At 48.7% G+C, this 20,842-nt stretch overlaps 1 protein-coding gene across 1 annotated transcript in view; it reads right to left on the minus strand.

Moving 5' to 3' along the window:
- Nucleotides 1-3,004: 3,004 nt before the first annotated feature.
- Syt17 (synaptotagmin 17) overlaps nucleotides 3,005-20,842 on the minus strand; it is a 49,538-nt gene continuing 31,700 nt past the window's right edge. Inside the window, exon 8 of the mRNA XM_042666720.1 lies at nucleotides 3,005-4,746. Within this exon, the coding sequence (XP_042522654.1) occupies nucleotides 4,550-4,746 (197 nt within the window). The 3' untranslated portion in view covers nucleotides 3,005-4,549. The remainder of the gene's footprint in view (nucleotides 4,747-20,842) is intronic.

Below are 20,842 nucleotides of genomic sequence, written 5' to 3' on the forward strand. Positions count from 1 at the left end.
TAGGGAAAATGCCCTGATAGCTGCATAGAAGCCGAACACGTCCCCCAGGTGACTTACCATGCCCAAGACAGTGTCTCATACACAGCTGTTGGCCTGCATTGCTTGTAGAACACTAAGAATAGAATCTGTATGTGGGCCTGCAATCCCAAGTACTTAGGAGGCTGAGCTCTGAGGCTTGAGGTTTAAAGCAAGCCTGGGCAGGAAACTCTAGGAGACTTTTATCTCCAGGTAGCCAGCAAAAAGGTGGAAGTGGAGGTGTGACGCAAATGGTAGAGCACCAGTGTTGAATGAAAAAAACTAAGGGACAGCACCCAGGCCCTAAGTTCAAAGCTCCACACACATCTGTACATGCTTAGTACAGATGCAACTTCTCACAATTGGTTGAATCTGAGGTCACCAAGGCTAACTTTTAGTTTCCTTGGGCTGCCTTGACAAAGCGCCTGGCTGGGCAGCTTAAATCCCAGGAAGCCATTGTGTCCTTGTTCTGAATGGCGAAGGATCAACATCCAGGTGTCCTATCCAGTAGGCAGGGCTGAGGGCTCAAAGCCATGCATGTCTCTCTCCTTCACCTCTCATGGCTTCGCTTCCAATCTCTTCTTTTCTCTCCCCTCCCCTCCCTTCCCTTCCCTTAGTTCTTCCCCTTGTGCATTTCCATCTCTGTGTCCAAACTTCCCGTTGAAAATGGGCCCTGATCATCTTGGATTGGGGCCATGTTCATGACTGTCCTTCCTCCTGATTACTTTTGTTAAGGACTCTGTCTCCAAATAAGATTACATTCTGAGGTACTGAGCTAGAACTGCCGCAAATCTTTCTTGGCAGGGAAGAGGGACCCCATTCAGCCTGTACTAAGTGTAGTCTGACAGGCCTGGGCCGGTCTTCCAGATCTGCCACTTACTCACATTCAACCTCAGTGTCCTTATTTACCAATGCCAATCCTATAGGTGGCTGTGTGGGGCTTAAAGGAGATTTTGGCTCAACCAGTCTTTGGTTATTACTAAAGAGGGGAGCAGAGGTTGAGGGTCCCCTTTACTCCACTCCGGTCACTCAGTTCATCTGAGCTCACTTGTGACTGCCGTGGGCTGCCATCAGACCGTGCATGCGCAAAGCTCACCTTACCAAGCCCACATGCCTCTTTCTCTGCCCAGGGAGACTGATTGAGATGCTTGCAGATTCATCCTTCAGGGCATGCACTCCGTGTCTCCAGCCTTCAAGCCATGAAAGAAGGGGGCTGCAGGATCAAACTCCAGCTTCCCACAATGCTTTTCTTCCTTCCTTGACTTTTACTTCTGCTTCTCCCAATAAGCTATCTGCACCCAAGCCCTGCTCTCTTCAGGGTCTTATTTTGAGGGATCTGACAAGGAAATGAAGGCTTTGAGGTACTATGTGGTTGGTTCAAGGGTACCAGGTTAAGGCATGATGGGCCCAGGATTTGAACTATGGTGTTTTAAGCCAAACTACAAAGCCACATCTCTCTTCCTAATGCCTGTTGTACATCTATACTAGCTTATAGTTTTTGTCCTCCCATGCTTTTTTACCCTTTGTGCTGACATTAGGGCATGAGCTCAGGCCTGGGTGTAATCTCTGAGCTTTTTTTTTTTTGTCGGTCATGGGGCTTGAACTCTGGGCTTGGGCGCTGTCGCTCAGCTCTTCAGCTCAAGTGGAGCACTCTACCACTTGAGCTATAGCACCACTTCCGGTTTTCTGGTGGTTTATTGGAGATAGGAGTCTCACAGTCTTTCCTGCCTGGGCTGGCTTTGAACCACAATCCTCAGATCTCAGCCTCCTGAGTAGCTAGGATTACAGGCATGAGCCACCAGCGCCCGGCTTATCCCTGAACTTTTTCACTCAAGGCTAGTGCTCTATTACTTGAACCCCCAGCTCTACTTCTGGCTTTTTTGGTGGTTAACTGAGGATTAAGAGTCTCAGACTTTCTTTGCTGGTTGGCTTTGAAATGTTGGGGGCTAAGGCAAGAGAATTGTAAGGCCAAGGCCAACCTGGGCTATACAGGGAGGTGCAGGCCAGTCTGAGACCGAGCTGTCTCAAAAACAAAAACAAGAAAGACAAAACAATAACGGCAACAACAGGATGGGAAAATTTAAACTGAGATTTAATATGACTTGCTGTCTAGCAAGCACAGGTCCCTCTCCACACTCACACACACAAAATAAGTGAAAAGAACAAAGGAAAGGAAAAGAAAGGGAAGGGGAGGGGAGGGAAGATTTGGAAATAGTGGGCTGCTGGTAGGGAAAAGATGGAGTGAGAAATGAAGCTTTATGGTCTCACTGAATCCCTAGATTCAGCTATGCCTGAAGCCCAAACTGTATGCTTAAACAAGTTTGCATCAATGTTCTGTTGCTCACAACTGAAGAGACATAACCTAAACCCTTGCCTTCTCTTGCTATGGTCCTTTGACCACCAGTGGGCCAACATGACTGGGTGTCCATCTGTATTACGACAGCAGGTTACATTTTTCCAAAGGCAGTGGTGCTATATTCTATTTGTCCCACAAGCTTTTCCTAAAATGTCACTGCCTTTCCTGGATGTTCCCCCTAAGGTTCAGCAGAGGGTCGTGGTTGCTCTGACCAAGGAGATACGATAGCAATGAGTCTGTGTAACTTGTACAGACAAAGCATAGAAAGCAAGATGGATCTCTTGCTCTGGGGTTATTGTCTTTGGAACCCTGCCAACATGCTATATGCTGTGAGGTAGCCCAAACTGACAGCTGCTCCAACCACCCCATGCGAGAGGGAACAATCCTTCCCAGGGCCCCTCGTGCAGGCCCTCAGGTGCTCCAGGGTGAGGCCCTAGGTATTGTGGAGCAGAGCTGAGCCATTCCAGCTGAATCTGGCCTAAATTACTGACTCACAAAACCCACGAGTATAATAAACATGTCTGCTCTGCTTTGAGTAGCTTCTTAGGCAGCAGTGGCAAGCAGCAAAGCCTCCCCCATCTTTATGTCATGAAGAAAAAGAAGATAACACAAATGCATGGCACAAATAAATAATCTTTAATTTCAATAAATAGCTCCCTAGCACACCAGACAATACACTGTGGAGAAGGACACAGAATCATCCATCGGGAAAAGAGAGTTCTATTGTACCTACACTAAGGTCTTGGCACGTGAGACACAACTGGTTCACACACAAACACCGAACGAGCCTCAGAGTGTGATTAAGGAGGAAATCACCATGGACGGGGGTGGTGGCCATCTTAAACTGGGTGGCAAGGTTCTTGGTGGGTCGCAGCCACCGTGATTCAGTCACTAAATGTTACTGTTGCCCTATCATACCCTATATACGCGATACAAACATATACATATATTATTGTTATCCAAGGTGGAGGGGGGGTCTCTGACAGATGCGAGGACACTGGGTGAACTCTCACTGAAGGCAGAGAGAGAAGTGGGGCCCAAGGTGGAGATCCTAACTCCCCAGAGGACACACACGTTCATCTGTGATGGACACACACACACACACACACACACACACACACACACACACACACACACACACATATGAGGGCATAAACATATGCCCCCACAGGGAGCCCCTGGATTGGAATAAGCTACCACAAAGACACATTCAGTTAAGCTGGGAGAAGTTTCTAACATTGGATTATTTTTTTTTTTTTGTCACCATTTTGTTTCTCCACATAGTCTAATCTATTTAACACCGGTACTAAGGAGAAGACAAAGATACTTATACCTTTGGGGAAAGGTTTCAGGTGTGAAGACCCCCCCTGTTCAGAAGTTGCCCCATTGGCGGTGTGTTTGGGGGCATGAGGGTCCAGGCCTCCCACAGACTGGCCAGACCCTTGGTAGAGTTAGTTAGTCCTTGGACAGTTCTCTTTGGGAGGCCGCCTTTCTGTGGCCTGAGGGTTGAAAGTGCATTTTAGGACAGGGGTGTGAGCGTGAGCAGACCCTGCAAACACATCACACAGCAGAGCCCACCCAGCTCCATGACAGATGAATAGAGCTTCCAGAAAGTTCTTAGGTCTCCTTCAGTGAGGGTAGCCATTTTGTAGTCAATAGTTTCCTCAGAGATGGCGGCCATTTTGTAGTCAATGGTTTCCTCAGAGAGGAAGGCCATCTTGTGGTCAATAGTTTCCTCAGAGAGGAAGGCCATCTTGTGGTCAATAGCTTTCTCTCAGTTCTGACAAGATGCAATGTGTGTGTGTGGGGGGGCGTGTACAAAGGAGTGTCTGGTGTTTGTGAGTTTGTGTGGTTGCATATATAGGTGTATCTACTGTGTATGTACATAGGAGTGTCTGGTATGTGAATAAGAGTGAGAGGGTGTGGACACAGGAGTGTCTGATGTGTGTGGGTGTGTTTGTATGATTGTGTGTATACAGGAGTATCTGCTGTGTGTGTGTTTGTACGATTGTGAATGCGTGTACACAGGAAGGTCGGGTGTGTGTGTACACAGGAGTGTCTGGTGTGTGTTTGCAAGATCGTGTGTGTACACAGGAGAGTCTGGAGCATGACTGTACACACGGCAGTGTCTGTAATTGCACGTCTCCATTGACCAGGGAAGCTGCCCTCTCTGTGGCCTCAGGTCACCTCCAGGGAGGCCGGGGACACGCGATCACACTCGGCCCGGGACCGCAGGCTGTGCCACTGTTCCACGGCTGTGCGGTGGGTGTTCAGCATCCGCCGCCAGTGGTTGGATTCCGAGGGCCCGGATGAGTACTGGCCAATGACGATCCTTCCGATGAAGTCGTTGCTGCTCTTCACATTGTGGCCGAACACTGGGGAGGCAGGTGGAGAGGAGACGGGAGGAAGGAGGCCAGAGAGACAGAAGCTTTTAGTGTTTCTTTTCATGGTGAGAATCAGAAACCACCCCTCCCAATTCCCTCACCTCTGCCTCCCCAAGTCTTTGCAACTGCTGAATAGGGCACCTGCTGTCAATCTCTGTCTCTGTTTCTGTCTCTGTCTCTCTGTCTCTCTGTCTCTCTGTCTTTCTGTCTCTGTCTCTCTGTCTCTGTCTCTGTCTCTGTCTCTGTCTCTCTCTCTCTCTGCCAGTCCTGGAGCTTGAACTCAGGGCCTGGGCACTGTTTCTGAGCATTTCTGCTCAAGGCTGGCACTCTACCACTTGAGACACAGTTCCACTTCTGGATTTGGGATGGTTAACTGGAGCTGGCTTCACACAGAGATCCTCAGATCTCAAACTCCACAGTAGCTGACAGTTGGGGAGCTACTGGCACGTGGCCTGCCGCTGGCCCTTACCATGTCAGCCACGTTTCCTGACAGCCTCTGTCCTGCCCATGGCCGGGCCGCCCGCCACAGGCCTCACAGAGTGGGTGTCACTGCCTCCCACATGGCACACAGACAGTCCTGGTAGAACAAGGAGCCATCACTGCAGTCCAGCTCAGTGCGTCGGCCAGGGGCTCCCCGCGGTGGACGCCATGGGCTACATAATCCTCTGCTGTGCACTGGAGGATGTTTAGCAGCATCTCTGGGCTCTACCCACTAGATACTAATAGTGGGTCTTCCCTTCATATTGGACAGTGACGACTCACAAGTCTCCTAACACAGCTGACTGTCTCCTGGAAGGGGATAATGTGGCCCCATGACAGCCGCTAGGTTTAAGCTATGGGACTCTCAAGCAAACAAAGTAAACTCTCTGAGCCTCAGTTTCCTGGTTGGTTAAAGAATTTTTCTTTTCTGGTCCTGAGGAACTGGGTGCTGTCCCTGAGCTTGTGTGCTCAAAGCTAGGGCTCTACCACTCGGAGCCACTCCAGCTTTTTGGTAGTTAATTGGACATAAGAGTGTCAGAGTCTTTCCTGCCCAGGCTGGCTTTGAACCATGATCCTCAGATCTCAGCCTCCTGAGTAGCTAGGATGACAGGTGTGAGCCTCTGGTGCCTGACTTAAAGAAGATTCTTAATGAGGGAGCGTGAATAACACGGAAATGCACTGCATCCAGGGATGAAGGGAACATGAGAGTTTCACAGAAGCCACTGGATGCTGGGGGAGGGGCAGGGAAAGGGCAGCCTAGGGGGTTACTTTGACTAGCATATAATATAAACCCCCTTGGTGTAACTTGCATACACTTAAAAATAAAATAAAAGAATGTCAGGGAAGTGAAAGATGGTTGGAGGGAGAGAGGCATGGAGAAGATGCATAGGCTCCAGTACTTTATATACATGTATGGGACTAGAATAATGAAACCTGTCGAAACTGGTTTAATAAGAAGTGGGGGACAAGGAAGGGTGGTAAAAGGGGTGAGGATGACGGGATACATTGTATACATTATGAAGATAATGCAACGTGACCCTCATTGTATAATTAATACATGCCAATGAAAACCACGAGCAAAAAGAGGATTCTTAGTAGAACTTATAATCAATATAGAATACATGGTACAGCTCTCAGAAGCAGAGCCTAGTGAATGGTGAGTACACAGTAAACACTGCCATTGCAATTCTATTTTTTTTTTTTTTTTTGCCAGTACTGGGGTTTAAACTCAGGACCTGGGCACTGTCCCTGAGCTTCTTTTTGCTCAAGGCTAGCACTCTACCACCTGAGCCACAGTGCCACTTCCAGCTTTTTCTGTGATTAATTAGAGATAAAAGTCTCATGGGCTTCCTGCCCAGGGTGGCTTTGAACCACAATCTTCCAGATCTCAGCTTCCTGAGTAGTTTAGTATTACAGGCGTGAGCCACTGGCACCTGGCCTCCATTCTATATTTCAGTCTGTTGCCCTTTTATAAAAAGGAACTTCATCCTTCCTCCATTCCACGTAGCAGAGGCAAGCTTGCTGAGGGAATGGCCGCGTGCTCCCCGCCCCTGGCTGTCTGGCATGTATCTCTTCAGAAGGCTTCTCTGTTCACTCCAATGCAAGCTTTGTTTCTGTCTTTCAAGCCTAATGAGATCGTTAGCTTGATTTATCTTCCTGGGCTAGTGCAGCCTCGTTCGTTATCTATGCATGGGTAGTCTAAGCGTGCCATCTCGCTAATGGGGATGCAGGCTGCGTCGGTTATAAATGAAGGACTACAGAATGGGAAACATCACAGATTCGCCCAGCGTGAGCTGAGCAAAGGCAGGCTGGAGCCTAGGAGGGAGGCCAATTCTCAAATACAACAGCAAAAATATGCAGCACCAAACAGAGCTTGAGCGCTAACGAGACTCCTCCACTCTCCCCGGTGGGGTTCACACCAAGAATCCCAAGCGATGAAAAGAGGGGACAGAAAGAAAAGTGGAAAGCCAGGCGCTGGTGGCTCACGCCTGTAATCCTAGCTACTCAGGAGGCTGAGATCTGAGGATCGCGGTTCAAAGCCAGCCCGGGCAGGAGAGACCGTGAGACTCCTATCTCCTTTATTAATAAACCACCAGAAAACCGGAAGTGGCGCTGTAGCTCAAGTGGTAGAGCGCTCGCCTTGAGCTGAAGAGCTGAAGGACAGCGCCCAGGCCCAGAGTTCAAGCCCCACGGCCGACCAAAAAAAAAGAAAAGAAAAGAAAAGTGGAAGAAGAAACACAAGATCTCATTCCAACGCCAAAAATCAAAACCGACCGTAGGACAAATCAAACACGATGTCATCTCTCTCAAGGGTGTCTGGGAATGTGTCACCTCCACAAGGGAAAAAAATGGACCATGTATAATGTTTTGGACATTCAGTAATGTGCTCATCAGGTGCAGGTGGACCTGGAGGACATGAGGATCTGACAATAAAGGGGAATATTAACAATAGAATCTTTGCCTCATCAAGGAAATTACTGAATCAAGTTTTTTCAGTAGGTAACACTCAGAGTCTTTTGACCCATACCTAGTGCCTAATGTAAAGTGTGATCTTAACAAATGAGAGCAAGTTACCCCAGTCAGATCGGCCTTAAATCTAAAGCAAGATTAACAGCATGGGACGATTTCAGGCTCCATTTGGTTTCATTCTCTTAGGCGAAATGTGCTGTTATCTCCTCCCCACCAAAACATGATCATGAGGGATGATGACGACCAGAACTCTTGTATATGGACACGGGGCCTTTGTTATCATTGGAAAACTGGAGATTGAAAGTAGTTCGTGTGATGTTCGTGGAGGACCAAGTGGTTCAATGCTCAAAATAAAAACAACATGACTTTGCCAGGCACCAGCAGCTCACGTCTGTAATCCCAGCTCCTCGGGAGGCTGAGATCTAGAGGACTGAGGTTTCAAAGTCAGTCTGGGTAGAAGAGTCCACTAGAGTCCATCATCAAAATAACCAGCAAAAAGCAGGGCTGGGAAGGAGTGGCACAAGTAATAGAGGGCCAGCCAAGCAAGCCAGCCCAGGGATCGCAAGGTTCTGAATTCAAGCACCAGTATCACCCAAATAACAACAGAACATGACAACTTGTGACCCAGCGCCTCTACTTCTAGATGCATCCTATTGAACTGTCTGCACAAAGACATACATACAAGGTTGTTTTATATAGGCAGAGTTGGCAGAGTAGTGCCTCCAAGCCAAACCTGGCCCACCACTTCTTTTGTAAATAAAGTTTTATTAGAACACAATCAAACCCACTTGTTTACCCCAATTCTGCTTCTGTGCTACAAGGTGGGGTTTATGTCTCAGACTGCTAGGTTGTTTTAACCAAATACCAAAAGCAAAGCGACTGGTTCTAGAGTCTTGGAAGTCTAAGATCAAAGTAAATTTAGTGTCTGGTGAGGGCACTCTTTCTCATAGATGGCGTCTGCTCACTGTGTCCTCCAGGGAGGAAGAGACAAGCTAGCTCCCTGGGTCCCCATCCTGATAATGAGGGCTTTGTGGGATCACCCCACAAAGCCTCCACACCCTCAAACCACCACTTGGGGGCCTTAGGCCTACCACTTCTGATTTGGGGAGATCACAACCACTTAGACCGTAGACATAATTTCTAGAGAAACCATACAGTCCTCGAAGGCTCAAATATTTACCATCTGGCTATTCACAGAAAAGTTTGTCCGCCTGTTCTAGGGCGCACTGTTTGTAAGAAGGAAACCTTGGCACTGCCAAACCCCCCATGAGGCAGTGTGGCTGTGAGTGGCCTTCTCCCACCCCGAGGGTCATCACAGCTTCTGAGGATATCGTTCTACCTGAGCAACTCTCTGCCGGGGGCAATGCTGGCTTGTCTATGCACACAGTGTGCTTTCTGGTAGGGTGTCTTGGGCCACATCATAGTAGCTTGACCTCAGAGGGAGCTGGGGATGAGGGTCAGCCATGTCTGTGTGACTGACCCCCAGGCACCAAAGTTCAAGTGCCCATTCCCACAGTCAGCAGTACGCTTGAGTGTTGCATCTATCAATAACAGGAGAATTAGCCAGGTCACTCACGCCTATGTAATCCTAACTAGGCAGGAGGCTGAGATCTGAGGGATTGTGGTTCAAATCCAGCAGGATTTGGGCAGGAAAGTTCGTGAGACTCTTATCTCCAATTTACCACCAGAAAATCAGAAGTAAAGCTGTGGTTCAAATGGCAGAATGCTAGCCTTGCGTGAAAAGGCTCAGGTACAGCGCCCAGGCCCTGAGTTCAAGCCCCACCACTATATATATGGTAGAATTACACACTGTCCGTTTAACTCGAGTAGAGGAGGACCACAGGACCTGGTGTCTCCCAGACTCTGCCCTGAGTACCTGTTTAGTTTATTTGGACTGCTGTAACACATTACTTACCACAAACTAGGTGGGTTCTTACAGTTCTAGAGGCTGGGAAGTTAAAGGTCAAGTTGGCTAACATAGCCCATGTTAGTTTGGCCAGAGCTGTCTCTCTGTCTCTCTCTCTCTCTGCATCCAAGATGGCGCCCTCTTGCTGCAAGGCAGCTTTCTCTAAGGACATTAGCCCCATCAGGAGACTGGCGCTCCATGCCTGGTCAGCACCCAGCTCTGAACACCCTCTCCTTGGAAAGGAACAAGCATGCAGACCATGGCAGCCACCTCTCACTGGGCTGAGTTGGTACAATCAGCTGTTAGCACCAGGATCGCAGGTCTGCTGAGGCCCTTCTAGTACTGACCTGAGGGTGGAGTGCAGAATCCCGCTCACTGCAGATGCCACTAAGCAAGGCCCTTGGCTTGGCCTGCCTTCCTTTCTCCTCTCATCTTCAGCTCCTTCTTTTTTTTTGGGGGGGGGTCTAGTCATGGGGCCTGAACTCTGGGCCTGGGCACTGTCCCTCAGCTCTTCAGCTCAAGGCTAGCGCTCTACCACTTGAGCCACAGCGCCACTTCTGGCTTTTTCCTTATGTGGTGCTGAGGAATCAAACCCAGGGCCTCATGCATGCAAGGCAAGTGCTCTACCACTGAGCCACCTTCCCAGCCCCTTTCAGCTCCTTCTTGATGCTTACCTCCTTAGTAGTAGTGGGAGATACCTACACCAAGACTAGAAAGAACTAACTACATTTTGGGGAGGGGGCAGAAGGTGCTGGTGTTAGTGCTTGAATTCAAGAGCCTCTTGTTTTCACTTGGCAATTTTCACTCCAGGCTTGTGCTCTACCACTTGAGCCACAGCTATCATTCCAGACTTTTGTTGGTTAATTGGAGCTAAGAGCCTCATGGACTTTTCTTTCTGGGCTGGCTTTGAACCATGATCCTCAAATCTCAGCCTCCTACAGAGCCAGGATTATAGGTGTGAGCCACCAGCGCCCGGCTAATTACATAATTTCTGGTGTAATAATACCATGGGAATCCAATCTCACGGTTAGAAATGAGTCAAAACTACAAATATGGAATGGGGGAGGGAATTCTCTAAGACATATTGCTAGGAGACAAAAGGAACTTGTGAAAGAGTCTATGTAAACATTATCTCTTTTGTCAAAAGAAATGTTCACCTATGCAATGAAAACAATATCTGGGGAAAATATTCCCTTCGCTAAACTGTAGCTCTCTCTAAAGGAAAATTTCCAGTTTCTGTATGACATGAATGTATGCAGTTGGAACTTCTAACAAGTACATATTATTTTGGAAAAGGAAAAAAAAAATTAAGTCGCTCTTAGAGAACCTACATCTAAGTTGCCAGAAGGGAAGAAATTGAAAAGGAAGTCTAATAGTCTCTGTTCCTTATTCCAATTTGCAAAGTAACTTGGCGGGTTGAATCACTGGGCCCTGAGGAGGTGGGAGCTCTTGTGTGATTCAGCCTTTCTGATGGGAAGTGAGTGAACTGGCAGGCATCGGTGCCTGCAAATTGCTTGATAACATTAACCATGTCACCTGGCTAGTGGGTGATTCAAAAACACCCCGCACTGGAGGCAAATTAGCTGCAAAAGCAGCCAATTGCTTATATCTCTATTCCTCAGCTCCTTCTTTTTCTTTCTTTTTTTTTTTTCTTAAACTGATTTTTATTACCTTTAAGTGACTGTACTGAGCAGGTGCCATTCAACAGGGAAGTTTATGTATACAGTGGCATCTTGATCAGCGTCACGGCCCCCTCAATCTCACCCCCCTTCAATCCACCCCTTCCCTTACTTTCCTTAATTTTGAGGTATATACCATGAGTTCTCAACTGCATTCTCTCCCCTGCCCCGCCACCTCCTCCCTTCATTTGCCTACCCCTCTCCCCTTCTTCTTCACAACTAAAAAATCTTATTGTAGACATCCTCTCCCTCTTCCCCTTAAATATTCTTACTGCTTGCTCTGGGGGAATGCAGTGCAAAGAAGACATTAATATGTTATAGGATAGTAGGTATACTCTTAACTATACTCCTTAGTCATCTAGAATAAACTTCCCAACAATCTGTGTAAAACCTAGATGGTGGAAAAATAAACAAACAGATGCCAGAATCCATACACATACCACATCCATCCTTCTTAAACCCAGGTCTTATTCATGGATTTAGACACAATTGGAACACACGGCCATGGTTTGGATGTGGTTTGCCCTCAGAAAGCTGTGTGATGGGGGTGTGGTTTTCGGTGTGGAGGAATGGAGGGGGCAGTTCCTTTAAAAGGTGGAGTCTCATGGGAGGTCTTTAGGTCATTGGAGGTGCTGTTCTCTGAAGAGTTTAAGGCCCTAGTTAGGTCCTGCAGGGTGGGCTGTTATAAAAGAGTAAGACTGGTGGGGTGCTGGTAGCTCACGCCTGTCATCCTAGCTACTCAGGAAGCTGAGATCTGAGGATTACAGTCCAATGCCAGCCTGGGCAGGAAAGTCTGTGAGACTCTTATCTCCAATGAACCACCAGAAAACTGGAAGTAGAGCTGTAGCTCAGAATGGCAGAGCGGAAAAAGCTCAGGGACAGCACCCAGGCTCTGAGATCAACCCCATGACTGGCCAAAAAAAGAAAAGAAAAGAAAAAAGAGTAGAACTGACTCCTTGACCTCTCTGGCTTCTTTTTTTTTTTTTTTTGGTCAGTCCTTGGGCCTGAACTCTGGGCCTGGGCGCTGTCCCTCAGCTCTTTAGCTCAAGATTAGCACTCTACCACTTGAGCCACAGCGCCCACTACCAGCTTTTTCTGTGTATGTGGTGCTGAGGAATCGAACCCAGGGCCTCATACATGCAAGGCAAGCGCTCTACCACTGAGCCACCTTCCCAGCCCCCCTCTCTGGCTTCTTGTCCCACCATGCAATCCTTCCTGCTGTGTTGCTATCCACCACAAAGCTCTCACGAAGGCGGCCACCAAATCTCTTCTGGCTGTGAGCTAAATGAACATCTCTGTACTTTATAAAATCCCCAATCACCAGGTATTTTGTGATAGTGATGGAAATGGATTATTAGACTTGATCACCTGATTTCCCCAACTGGAGTAATTTAACACAGTGGTCTGTGATACATGAACTCAAAGAAGTGTAGTAGAAGGGCTCAATCCTTTCCTTCACAGAATGGAAAGGTGTTTAACCTGTGATCATTTATGATTATTTTGAGACTTATGACTCTCGATCTATTATTGAGAGGGCCAAAGAAGGTGTGACAAGTTTATCTCAAACACAGTCGACATTTTAAGCTTTTTTGTTTTTGTTTTGGTCATGGGTCTTGAACTCTGGGCCTGGGTGCTGTCCCTGAGCTCTTCAGCTTAAGGCGAGCACTCTACCACCTGAGCCACAGCACCACTTCCGGTTTTCTGGTGGTTAATTGGAGATAAGAGTCTCACGCATCTTCCTGCCCGGGCTGGCTTTGAACCACAATCCTCAGATCTCAGCCTCCTGAGTAGCTGGGATGACAGGCGTGAACCACCAGAGCCTGGCACTTCTTTTTTTTTAAGTTTAAGGGTAAAGTGTGTAGTAAGGGCAGTTTTACTCACATGGGAGAGATGTTTGTTGTGCCCTCTCCCCCCAGAGGTTGTAAAATAACCCCCTTCCAGAGATGTTCCTCTACTTCTTTGTCACATTGTTTTCTCTCAGGAATCAGAATGGCTCTCAGGTACCCTGGAGGCCACAATCTCAGAGACTCACTGCCCGTGGAGAGACAAGTACTGGGAAATCTAATATACACACCCCGTCCATTCTACTTTCTGTGTTTTTTGTCTGTCTGTCTGTCTGTTTGTTTGTTTGTTTTTTGGTGCCAGTCCTGGGACCTGAATTCAGAGCCTGGGTACTCCTGAGCTTTTGTGCTCTACACCCTTTAACACCACAGCTCCACTTACAGCTTTTTCTTTCTTTCTTTCTTTCTTTTTGTGGTTCATTGGACATAAGAATTTCAAGGGCTTTCCAGCCCAGGCTGGGTTTGAACCCTGATCCTCAACTCTCAGCCTCCTTAGTAGCTAGGGTGACAGGCGTGAGCCACCACTTTCTGGAGTTGGATGTCCAACTTTTCTCGAAAGAGTATTCAACCTGTTTTGCTTCTAGGATGCTAATGATCATGGCAAATAACATGAGGATGACAAAGCTGGCAAGAGAAAAGATCAATGAGAGGTACATCGTGGGCTCCCAGGTCAGACTTTGAAGGCGCAGTGGGAAGGATCGCTGCTTTACGAAGCACCTGCTATGTGTCTGGTCCAGGGCTGAGTACGCCCCATGCATCAGCGCGCTGAGCCTTCCCATGAGCTCTCTGGAGGGCTTTTCCATGCTCAGCATCACTGGTAGTAACAACCAACATTGGCAGTGGATGGAGAAACAGTGCTCCCAGAAAGTTGTGATGACCTGCCCTTGCTATAGCTAGGAAGACTGAGGTCCACCTCGCTGGACCTCATGAGGGCCCCGAAGCTGGGGGACTGCAAACCTTTCCCATACTGATACTGGCTGTTAAAAAAAAAAAAAAAGAGGCTGGGCACTAGTGGCTCACACCTGAAATCCTAGCTACTCAAGACTGAGATCTGAGGATGGAGGTTCAAAGCCAGCCGGGGCAGGAAAGTCTGTGAGACTCTAATCTCCAATTAATCACCAGAAAACCAGAAGTGGAGCTGTGGCTCAAGTGGTAGGGCGCTCGCTTTGAGCTGAAGAGCTCAGGGACAGCACCCAGGCCCAGAGTTCAAGCCCCACAACCAACCAAAAAAAAAAAAAAAAAGGGAATTTGTTCTTCCCTGTAGGAGCTCAACTCTCTGCGCTGCTAATTTCGTTTGCCAAGGCAGACGGTTCTGGAAGAGAAGCTGGATGACTTTGAATGTGGGTGTAATAAACATCACAAATTAAAAAGAAAAAAAAAAACAGGAGCAGACTCAACACCCCCCCCCTTTTTTTTTCATGCTTGGCTCACAAGATAATAATAGACTCTGATCTGTGCTCCTGGCTCCCACTGACCCCTCCCCCAACTTCGAGCCTCCTGGTAGAGCATAGAAACTTATAGATGACTCTCAGATCCTTAATACCTCCCCACGGTACCTCAAGAGTCAACTCTTGGGTGCTGGGGTGAGTTGTTCCCTGATTTCTAGAAAAGAAATACTTAAATCATCTCTGGCTGTGGCACCGTCCTTCCGGGCTCCTCACGATGGGGAGTCCCCTCACTCCATCAGGATGTTCATCTGGGGGGTGAGGACCCACACAGATGTGCAAACTGCTTCCTCCCCTACTTCCTGCAGGCAGGCTCTCTACACAACCCAGGCATCCCTTCCTCTTCCAACCAGAGTTCCCCATCCTCCTTCTCCTCCTTCACCACCTTCTCTACCTCCTCCTCCTCCTCCTCCTCAGCCTTCTCCTCTTCCTCTTCTCATCTTCTCTTCTCTTCCTTCTCCTCCTCCTTTTCTTCTTTCTTCTTCTCCTCCTCTTCTACCTCCTTCTTCTCCTCCTCCTCTTTCTCCTCTTCCTCCTCCTCTTCTTCTTCCTCTTCTTTTTTCCCTCCTCCTCCTCCTTCTCTTCCTCCTCTTCTTTCTTCTCCTCTTCTTCCTTGACTTCTCCCTCTTATCATCTTTCTGATATTCAGATTAACCCTGTCCCTGGATTACCTCCCCCTGGGCCTCACTTTCCCCATTTAAACAACTAGCAGGCGGCTGGGAAGGTGGCTCAGTGGTAGAGTGCTTGCCTTGCATGCCTGAGGCCCTGGGTTCGATTCCTCAGCACCACATAAGCAGAAAAAAACAGAAGTGGCACTGTGGCTCAAGTGGTAGAGCGCTAGCCTTGAGCTGAAGAACTGAGGGACAGTGCCCAGGCCCAGAGTTCAGGCACCATGACTGGCCCCCAAAAAAAAAAAAAAACACAACTAGCAGGCCTACATGGGCTTAGCACCCCTTCCAGCTCTGCTATTTCTTTGGTCCCCCATGACTTAAGGTGATCTTTTCCCCACTTCCCTGGCTCATTTTGTGATCCACAGCAGCTGCCCAGATGGACCATCTTCCTCCATGATTTCCCTTCCAACAGCCATAATGACAATTTATACAGCTGTATTATAATCACAAAAATCAGAGACGGTAAATCCTGTAGCTCCTCAGTACTACTGGGCATTGAGCAAAACAGTGTGTGTGTGTGTGTGTGTGTGTGTGTGTGTGTGTGTGTGTGTGTGTGTGTGTTTAAACTGAGTCCACAGCACAACCCTATGAGGAAAGATACTGTTTGTTTATATCCTCATTTTTCAGGTGGGAAACAGGTAAAGAGGTTGAGGGCCCAGCCACTGTGTGACTCTGCGTGGTCCAGTGGGAATCTAAGTTCAAAGATGAGCAACAGGCCAGGTGCTGGTGGCTCACGCCTGTAATCCTAGCTGCTCTGGAGGCTGAGATCTGAGGATCTTGGTTCAAAGCCAGCCCAGGCAGGAATGCCTGTGAGTCTCTTATCTTCAATAAACCACTCAAAAACTGAGCAGGAATGCCTGTGAGTCTCTCTCTCTTTTTTTTTTTTTTTTTTTTTGGGTCCGGTCGTGGGGCCTGAACTCTGGGCCTGGGCGCTGTCCCTCAGCTCTTCAGCTCAAGGCTAGCACTCTACCACTTGAGCCACAGCGCCACTTCCGGTTTTTTTCTTATGTGGTGCTGAGGAATCGAACCCAGGACCTCGAGCATGCAAGACAAGTGCTCTACCACTGAGCCACCTTCCCAGCCCGCCTGTGAGTCTCTTATCTCCAATAAACCACTCAAAAACTGGAAGTGGAGCTGTGGCTCAAAGTAGTAGACCACTAACCTTGAGCAAAACAGCTCAAGGGCAGTGCCCAGTCCATGAGTTCAAGCCCCACACCACTGCCAACAACAAAAAAAGATAAGCAACGGCTCCTTTCTCCTTTTCTTATCTCAGAAAGAAAAGTTCCACCCATCACCCATACCCTCTTTCCTCCAGATGAAAATGAGCCGATCAGGAGTCAAGATGCTGGCAGGCACTGATGGCTCACGCCTGCAACCCTAGCTACCTAGGAGGCTGAGATCTGAGGATCACAGTCCAAAGCCAACCCGGGCAGGAAAGTCTATGAGACTAACTCCAATTAACTACCCCAAAGCTGGAAGTGAGCTATGGCTCAAGTGGTAGAGCACCAACCAGCCTTGAATGAAAAGGCTAAGGAACAGGTCCTGAGTTCAAGTCCCAAGACCAGGGGAGGGAAGAAGGGAGAGGGAGAGAAAGACAAGGAGAAAGAGAGAGGGAGGGAGAGAGAGAGAGAGAGAGAGACAGAGACAGAGACAGAGACAGAGAGAGAGAAAGATGAAAAGCTCTTGAAATTCCTTTGGAGCAGTGGGACCACTTCATCATGCCTCTGAGTGGAGCCTGAGCCATGCGGTGCCATGCTCACCAAACAGACATATGGGCTGAAGAAGCCCTTCCAGAGCTGGATGAGTCACACCATCTCAGAGGAAGCATTTAAAGGTGTGACTGTAAAGCAATGTGCTTGTTTTTCCCCCGAGCCACTAAAATTTATACATTGGGATGAAGATGCTCTTTGCACATTTGTTTTGGAGATGTTGGCATGGCTTTGGGAGAAAATGTTCACCACTAAATGTCGCCGGCGCTAGTCACATGACACCTGTTGAAGCTAAGAGGAGACGTGAGTCACACCTTCCCACCAGGCCCCCAGCTTTACCCCGGGGAGGTTCTGTTGGGTGGTGTTGAGGGTGGGGAGGAGGATGGACGACATTTGCAAGTGTTTTTCGGAGGCTCCTCTGGTGTTGTCCTGTGTCTGCTAAGGTTTGAGGCAGAATCAAAACCTCAGCTGGAGTTGTGTGCAGTGGCTCACGCCTGTAATCCTAGCTACTCAGGATCTCGAGATCTGAGGATCTCGGCTCAAAGCCAACCCCAGCAGGAAAGTCCGTGAGACTCTTATCTCCAATGAACCACCAGAAAACCTGAAGTGGCGCTGTGGCTCAAGTGGTAGAGCGCTCGCCTTGCGCTGAAGAGCTCAGGGGCAGCACCCAGGCCCAGAGTTCAAGTCCCACAACTGATCAAAAATAAAATAAAAAGTGGTAGAGAGCTAGCCTTGAGCACAAAGAAGTCAGGGACAGCTCTCAGGCCTCGAGTTCAAGCCCTACCACCAACAATTAAAAAAAAAGACAGTCTAGTGAGGTGATATGCTTTACATGCTAACAAAAGGACAGAGATGCATGCACACACACATATATTCACATACACTCAAATATTCTCACACCCTTACACACAGTATGTATTCACTGACACACTTCACACACATCTATACATACACACACATTCATACATACATCTACACGTGCATATACACAGTGCACACACATACACATTCACACACACTCACGCTCAAACACACCCCCCACACACACACTGGCACACATTGGACCCAGGGCCCTCCTCTGGCTAGGCAAGTGCTCTACCGCTCCAGCCTCATCCCCAGCCCTTCGGCTTTTTGTTCACTTTCCTAGTTAATTACTCATGCTTTTGTCTAGAGGAGCCTTGAAAATTGACCCTCCTATCTTTGCCTCTCTAGTAGCTGGAATTATAAGCACGAGGCACTATCCTCAGTCCAGTGGTTACCTAGTGGTAGGGGAAATTTGGGATTTGTAGTTATTGTTTTACCTCTGCCCTTTTGTGGTTGTGCAGATCGATCGATCTGTCTGTCTGTCTGTCTATCTATCTATCTGATATTTAATGTCATGGAGACACCCATAATATGTAAATATTAATATGAATCATTATCTACCCTTATCGACACTTTAGTAATGATTATTAGTGCATGTATGGCGATATCCTAATAATACACAAGTTATATCTAAATAATACATGTATATGCACGCACACACACACACACACACACACAGTACTTTTTTTTTTTTTTGGGTCCGGTCGTGGGGCCTGAACTCTGGGCCTGGGCACTGTCCCTCAGCTCTTCAGCTCAAGGCGAGCGCTCTACCACTTGAGCCACAGCGCCACTTCCGGCTTTTATCTTTTTGCTTATGTGGTGCTGAGGAATCGAACCCAGGGCCTCAGGCATGCAAGGCAAGCGCTCTACCACTGAGCCACCTTCCCAGCCCACGCACAGTACTTTAAAACAATATTAAAAATCCACCAGGACCCCTTCATGTCATGACACGTGTGACACAATCCCTGGGCGGTAAGGTAGGGTGGAGTAGGGGGCTGAGTTTGAAAAGCCCTGTTTCCCTTCATGAGTGCCTCCCCCTTCTCCCCCCTCCTCTGAGGCCCCGCTGGGTGGGTGGGGGGCTTGTTTACAGAGCAGGTGTTTCTGTTTGCACATGGTGAGTCAGGGAAGGAAGTCTGTGGAGAACTCCCCAGCTGAGCGCTGTGCTCTGCCCCTGCCCTGCTTCTTCAGGCAGGTAGTACAGAGAAACAGCTGGGCATGGATGGGGCCTCTCTCAGGAGAGAGAGCGGCCCCAGACAGGCCAGGGTGGGCAGTGCCCCCTCCCCTTCTCAGCGGGGGGCTGGAGACTGCACCTCTGCACTGGCTCCAGGCCCCCTCTGTGCGGTGGGCCATGCCGGCCACTGCAGGGGGATGGAAGGAAGGGTTCATGGCATCTCTGGTCTCTCCTTGCTAGATGTTAGCAGCCCTCCTGGAGTCCTGACAACCCCAAATTTCCCTTGGGAGGCGAAATCACCCCCTCAGGGAACCACTGGTCTAACGGAGACCCGGAGACTAGCAGCGCCTCCCCCTGTAAGACCTGATCTTGAACTTAGAGCTGGGGGGAGGGGGGGCATGGCTGGCTCTGTTCTTTGCCTGCCTGGGTTCAGGTAGCTGAGGTGGCTGTGTGGCCACAGAGCCCATTCGCTGCTCTCCCTGGAAACACAGCTGGACTACATTTCCCAGGATTCCCTATGACCACATCTATGGCTTCCAGGCCTGGTCCCTGAGATCCTCCCAGAGACCCTGCAGCACTCCTGCTCTCCATCCTTCTCCCTCCCTCTCCCTCTCTCCATCCTTCTTCTTTTCTCCCTGTCTCCATCCCTCTTTCCCTGTCTCTGTTGTTCTCCCTTTTCCCCCCCTCCCATCCACCATATAGAGGCAAAACCCCACAGAGCCTGAGAAGGCCCCAGAGCCACAGGGCAGACGGTGCCTGGATCACCTGTGGAAGGCCACACACAAAACGACTCACAAAAGAGTATTGGACAGAAATAAGCTTCTCTTGGGTGAAACCACAAACACCGCAGTGGCCGAGCTATCACAGCGGCTAGCCTTTCCTTAACAAGTACAACAACTTCGGGCTTTGCACCGAGTCATTTGAATTCCTCCGTCTTGTTCTCTCTTCTGCACAACTGCATAGAAACAAATTGATTGACCAGCCCTGGTCCAAGCCTCCCAAATCCATAAATGCTCTCAAGTCAGGCACATTTTGAGCACAGAGATAATGCCACAGTGGAAAATTTGTTTTATGCAAAACAAAACAAAAAAAAAGATTTAAGGAAAGATTTACAGTGTTGTACAGAATTACCTTCAGGCTCTGTGTATAAAACATAAAGGAAGCCAGACGCTTGTAGCTCACACCTGTCAATCCCAGCTACTCAGGAGGTTGAGATCTGAGGATCCTGGTTCAAAGGCAGCCCCAGCAGGAAAGTCTGTGTGACTCTTATCTCCAATGAACCACCAGGAAACCAGAAGTGGCGCTGTGGCTCAAGTAGTAAAGCACTCGTCTTGAGCTGAAGAGCAGAGGGACAGCGCCCAGGCCCAGAGTTCAAGCCCCATGATTGACAAAATAAATAACTACATAATTAACTAAATAAATAAATAAAAATGGTATGCTTTGGTCTTTTCCAAGATAGCTCATTACGCATACGCAAATACTCCGAAGCGTGGCAAGTCTGCAATGGGAGACCAAATCTGATCCCATGAATTTTGGATGAGACCCTTAGGCTGCACCTGCTGGCACGGCGAAGCTCAGGTGAGACAGTGCTCACCCACCAAGCGTGCGGCCCTTGGGGGACCCAGCTGGTCAGGAAGGTTGGCTACAACTCTCGGAGAGACAACGAGCCAGCCTTGAATTCCTCCTCTTCCCCTGACCTTGAGCAACCACGCTCCCTAACCGGAACAAGTCATCCCTTGCCCTTACAAGCCATAAGAACAGCAGATACCTTACGGGCCCTTTGGCAGATGGGTTAGCGGACAGCTTTCTGCCTCCTGGGCCTGTTTATGGAACAGAAGAGGCCAAGGGTGTG

This window comes from Dipodomys spectabilis, unplaced genomic scaffold, assembly GCF_019054845.1.
Source record: "Dipodomys spectabilis isolate Male_0828 unplaced genomic scaffold, ASM1905484v1 ptg000366l, whole genome shotgun sequence".
Lineage (NCBI taxonomy): Eukaryota > Metazoa > Chordata > Mammalia > Rodentia > Heteromyidae > Dipodomys > Dipodomys spectabilis.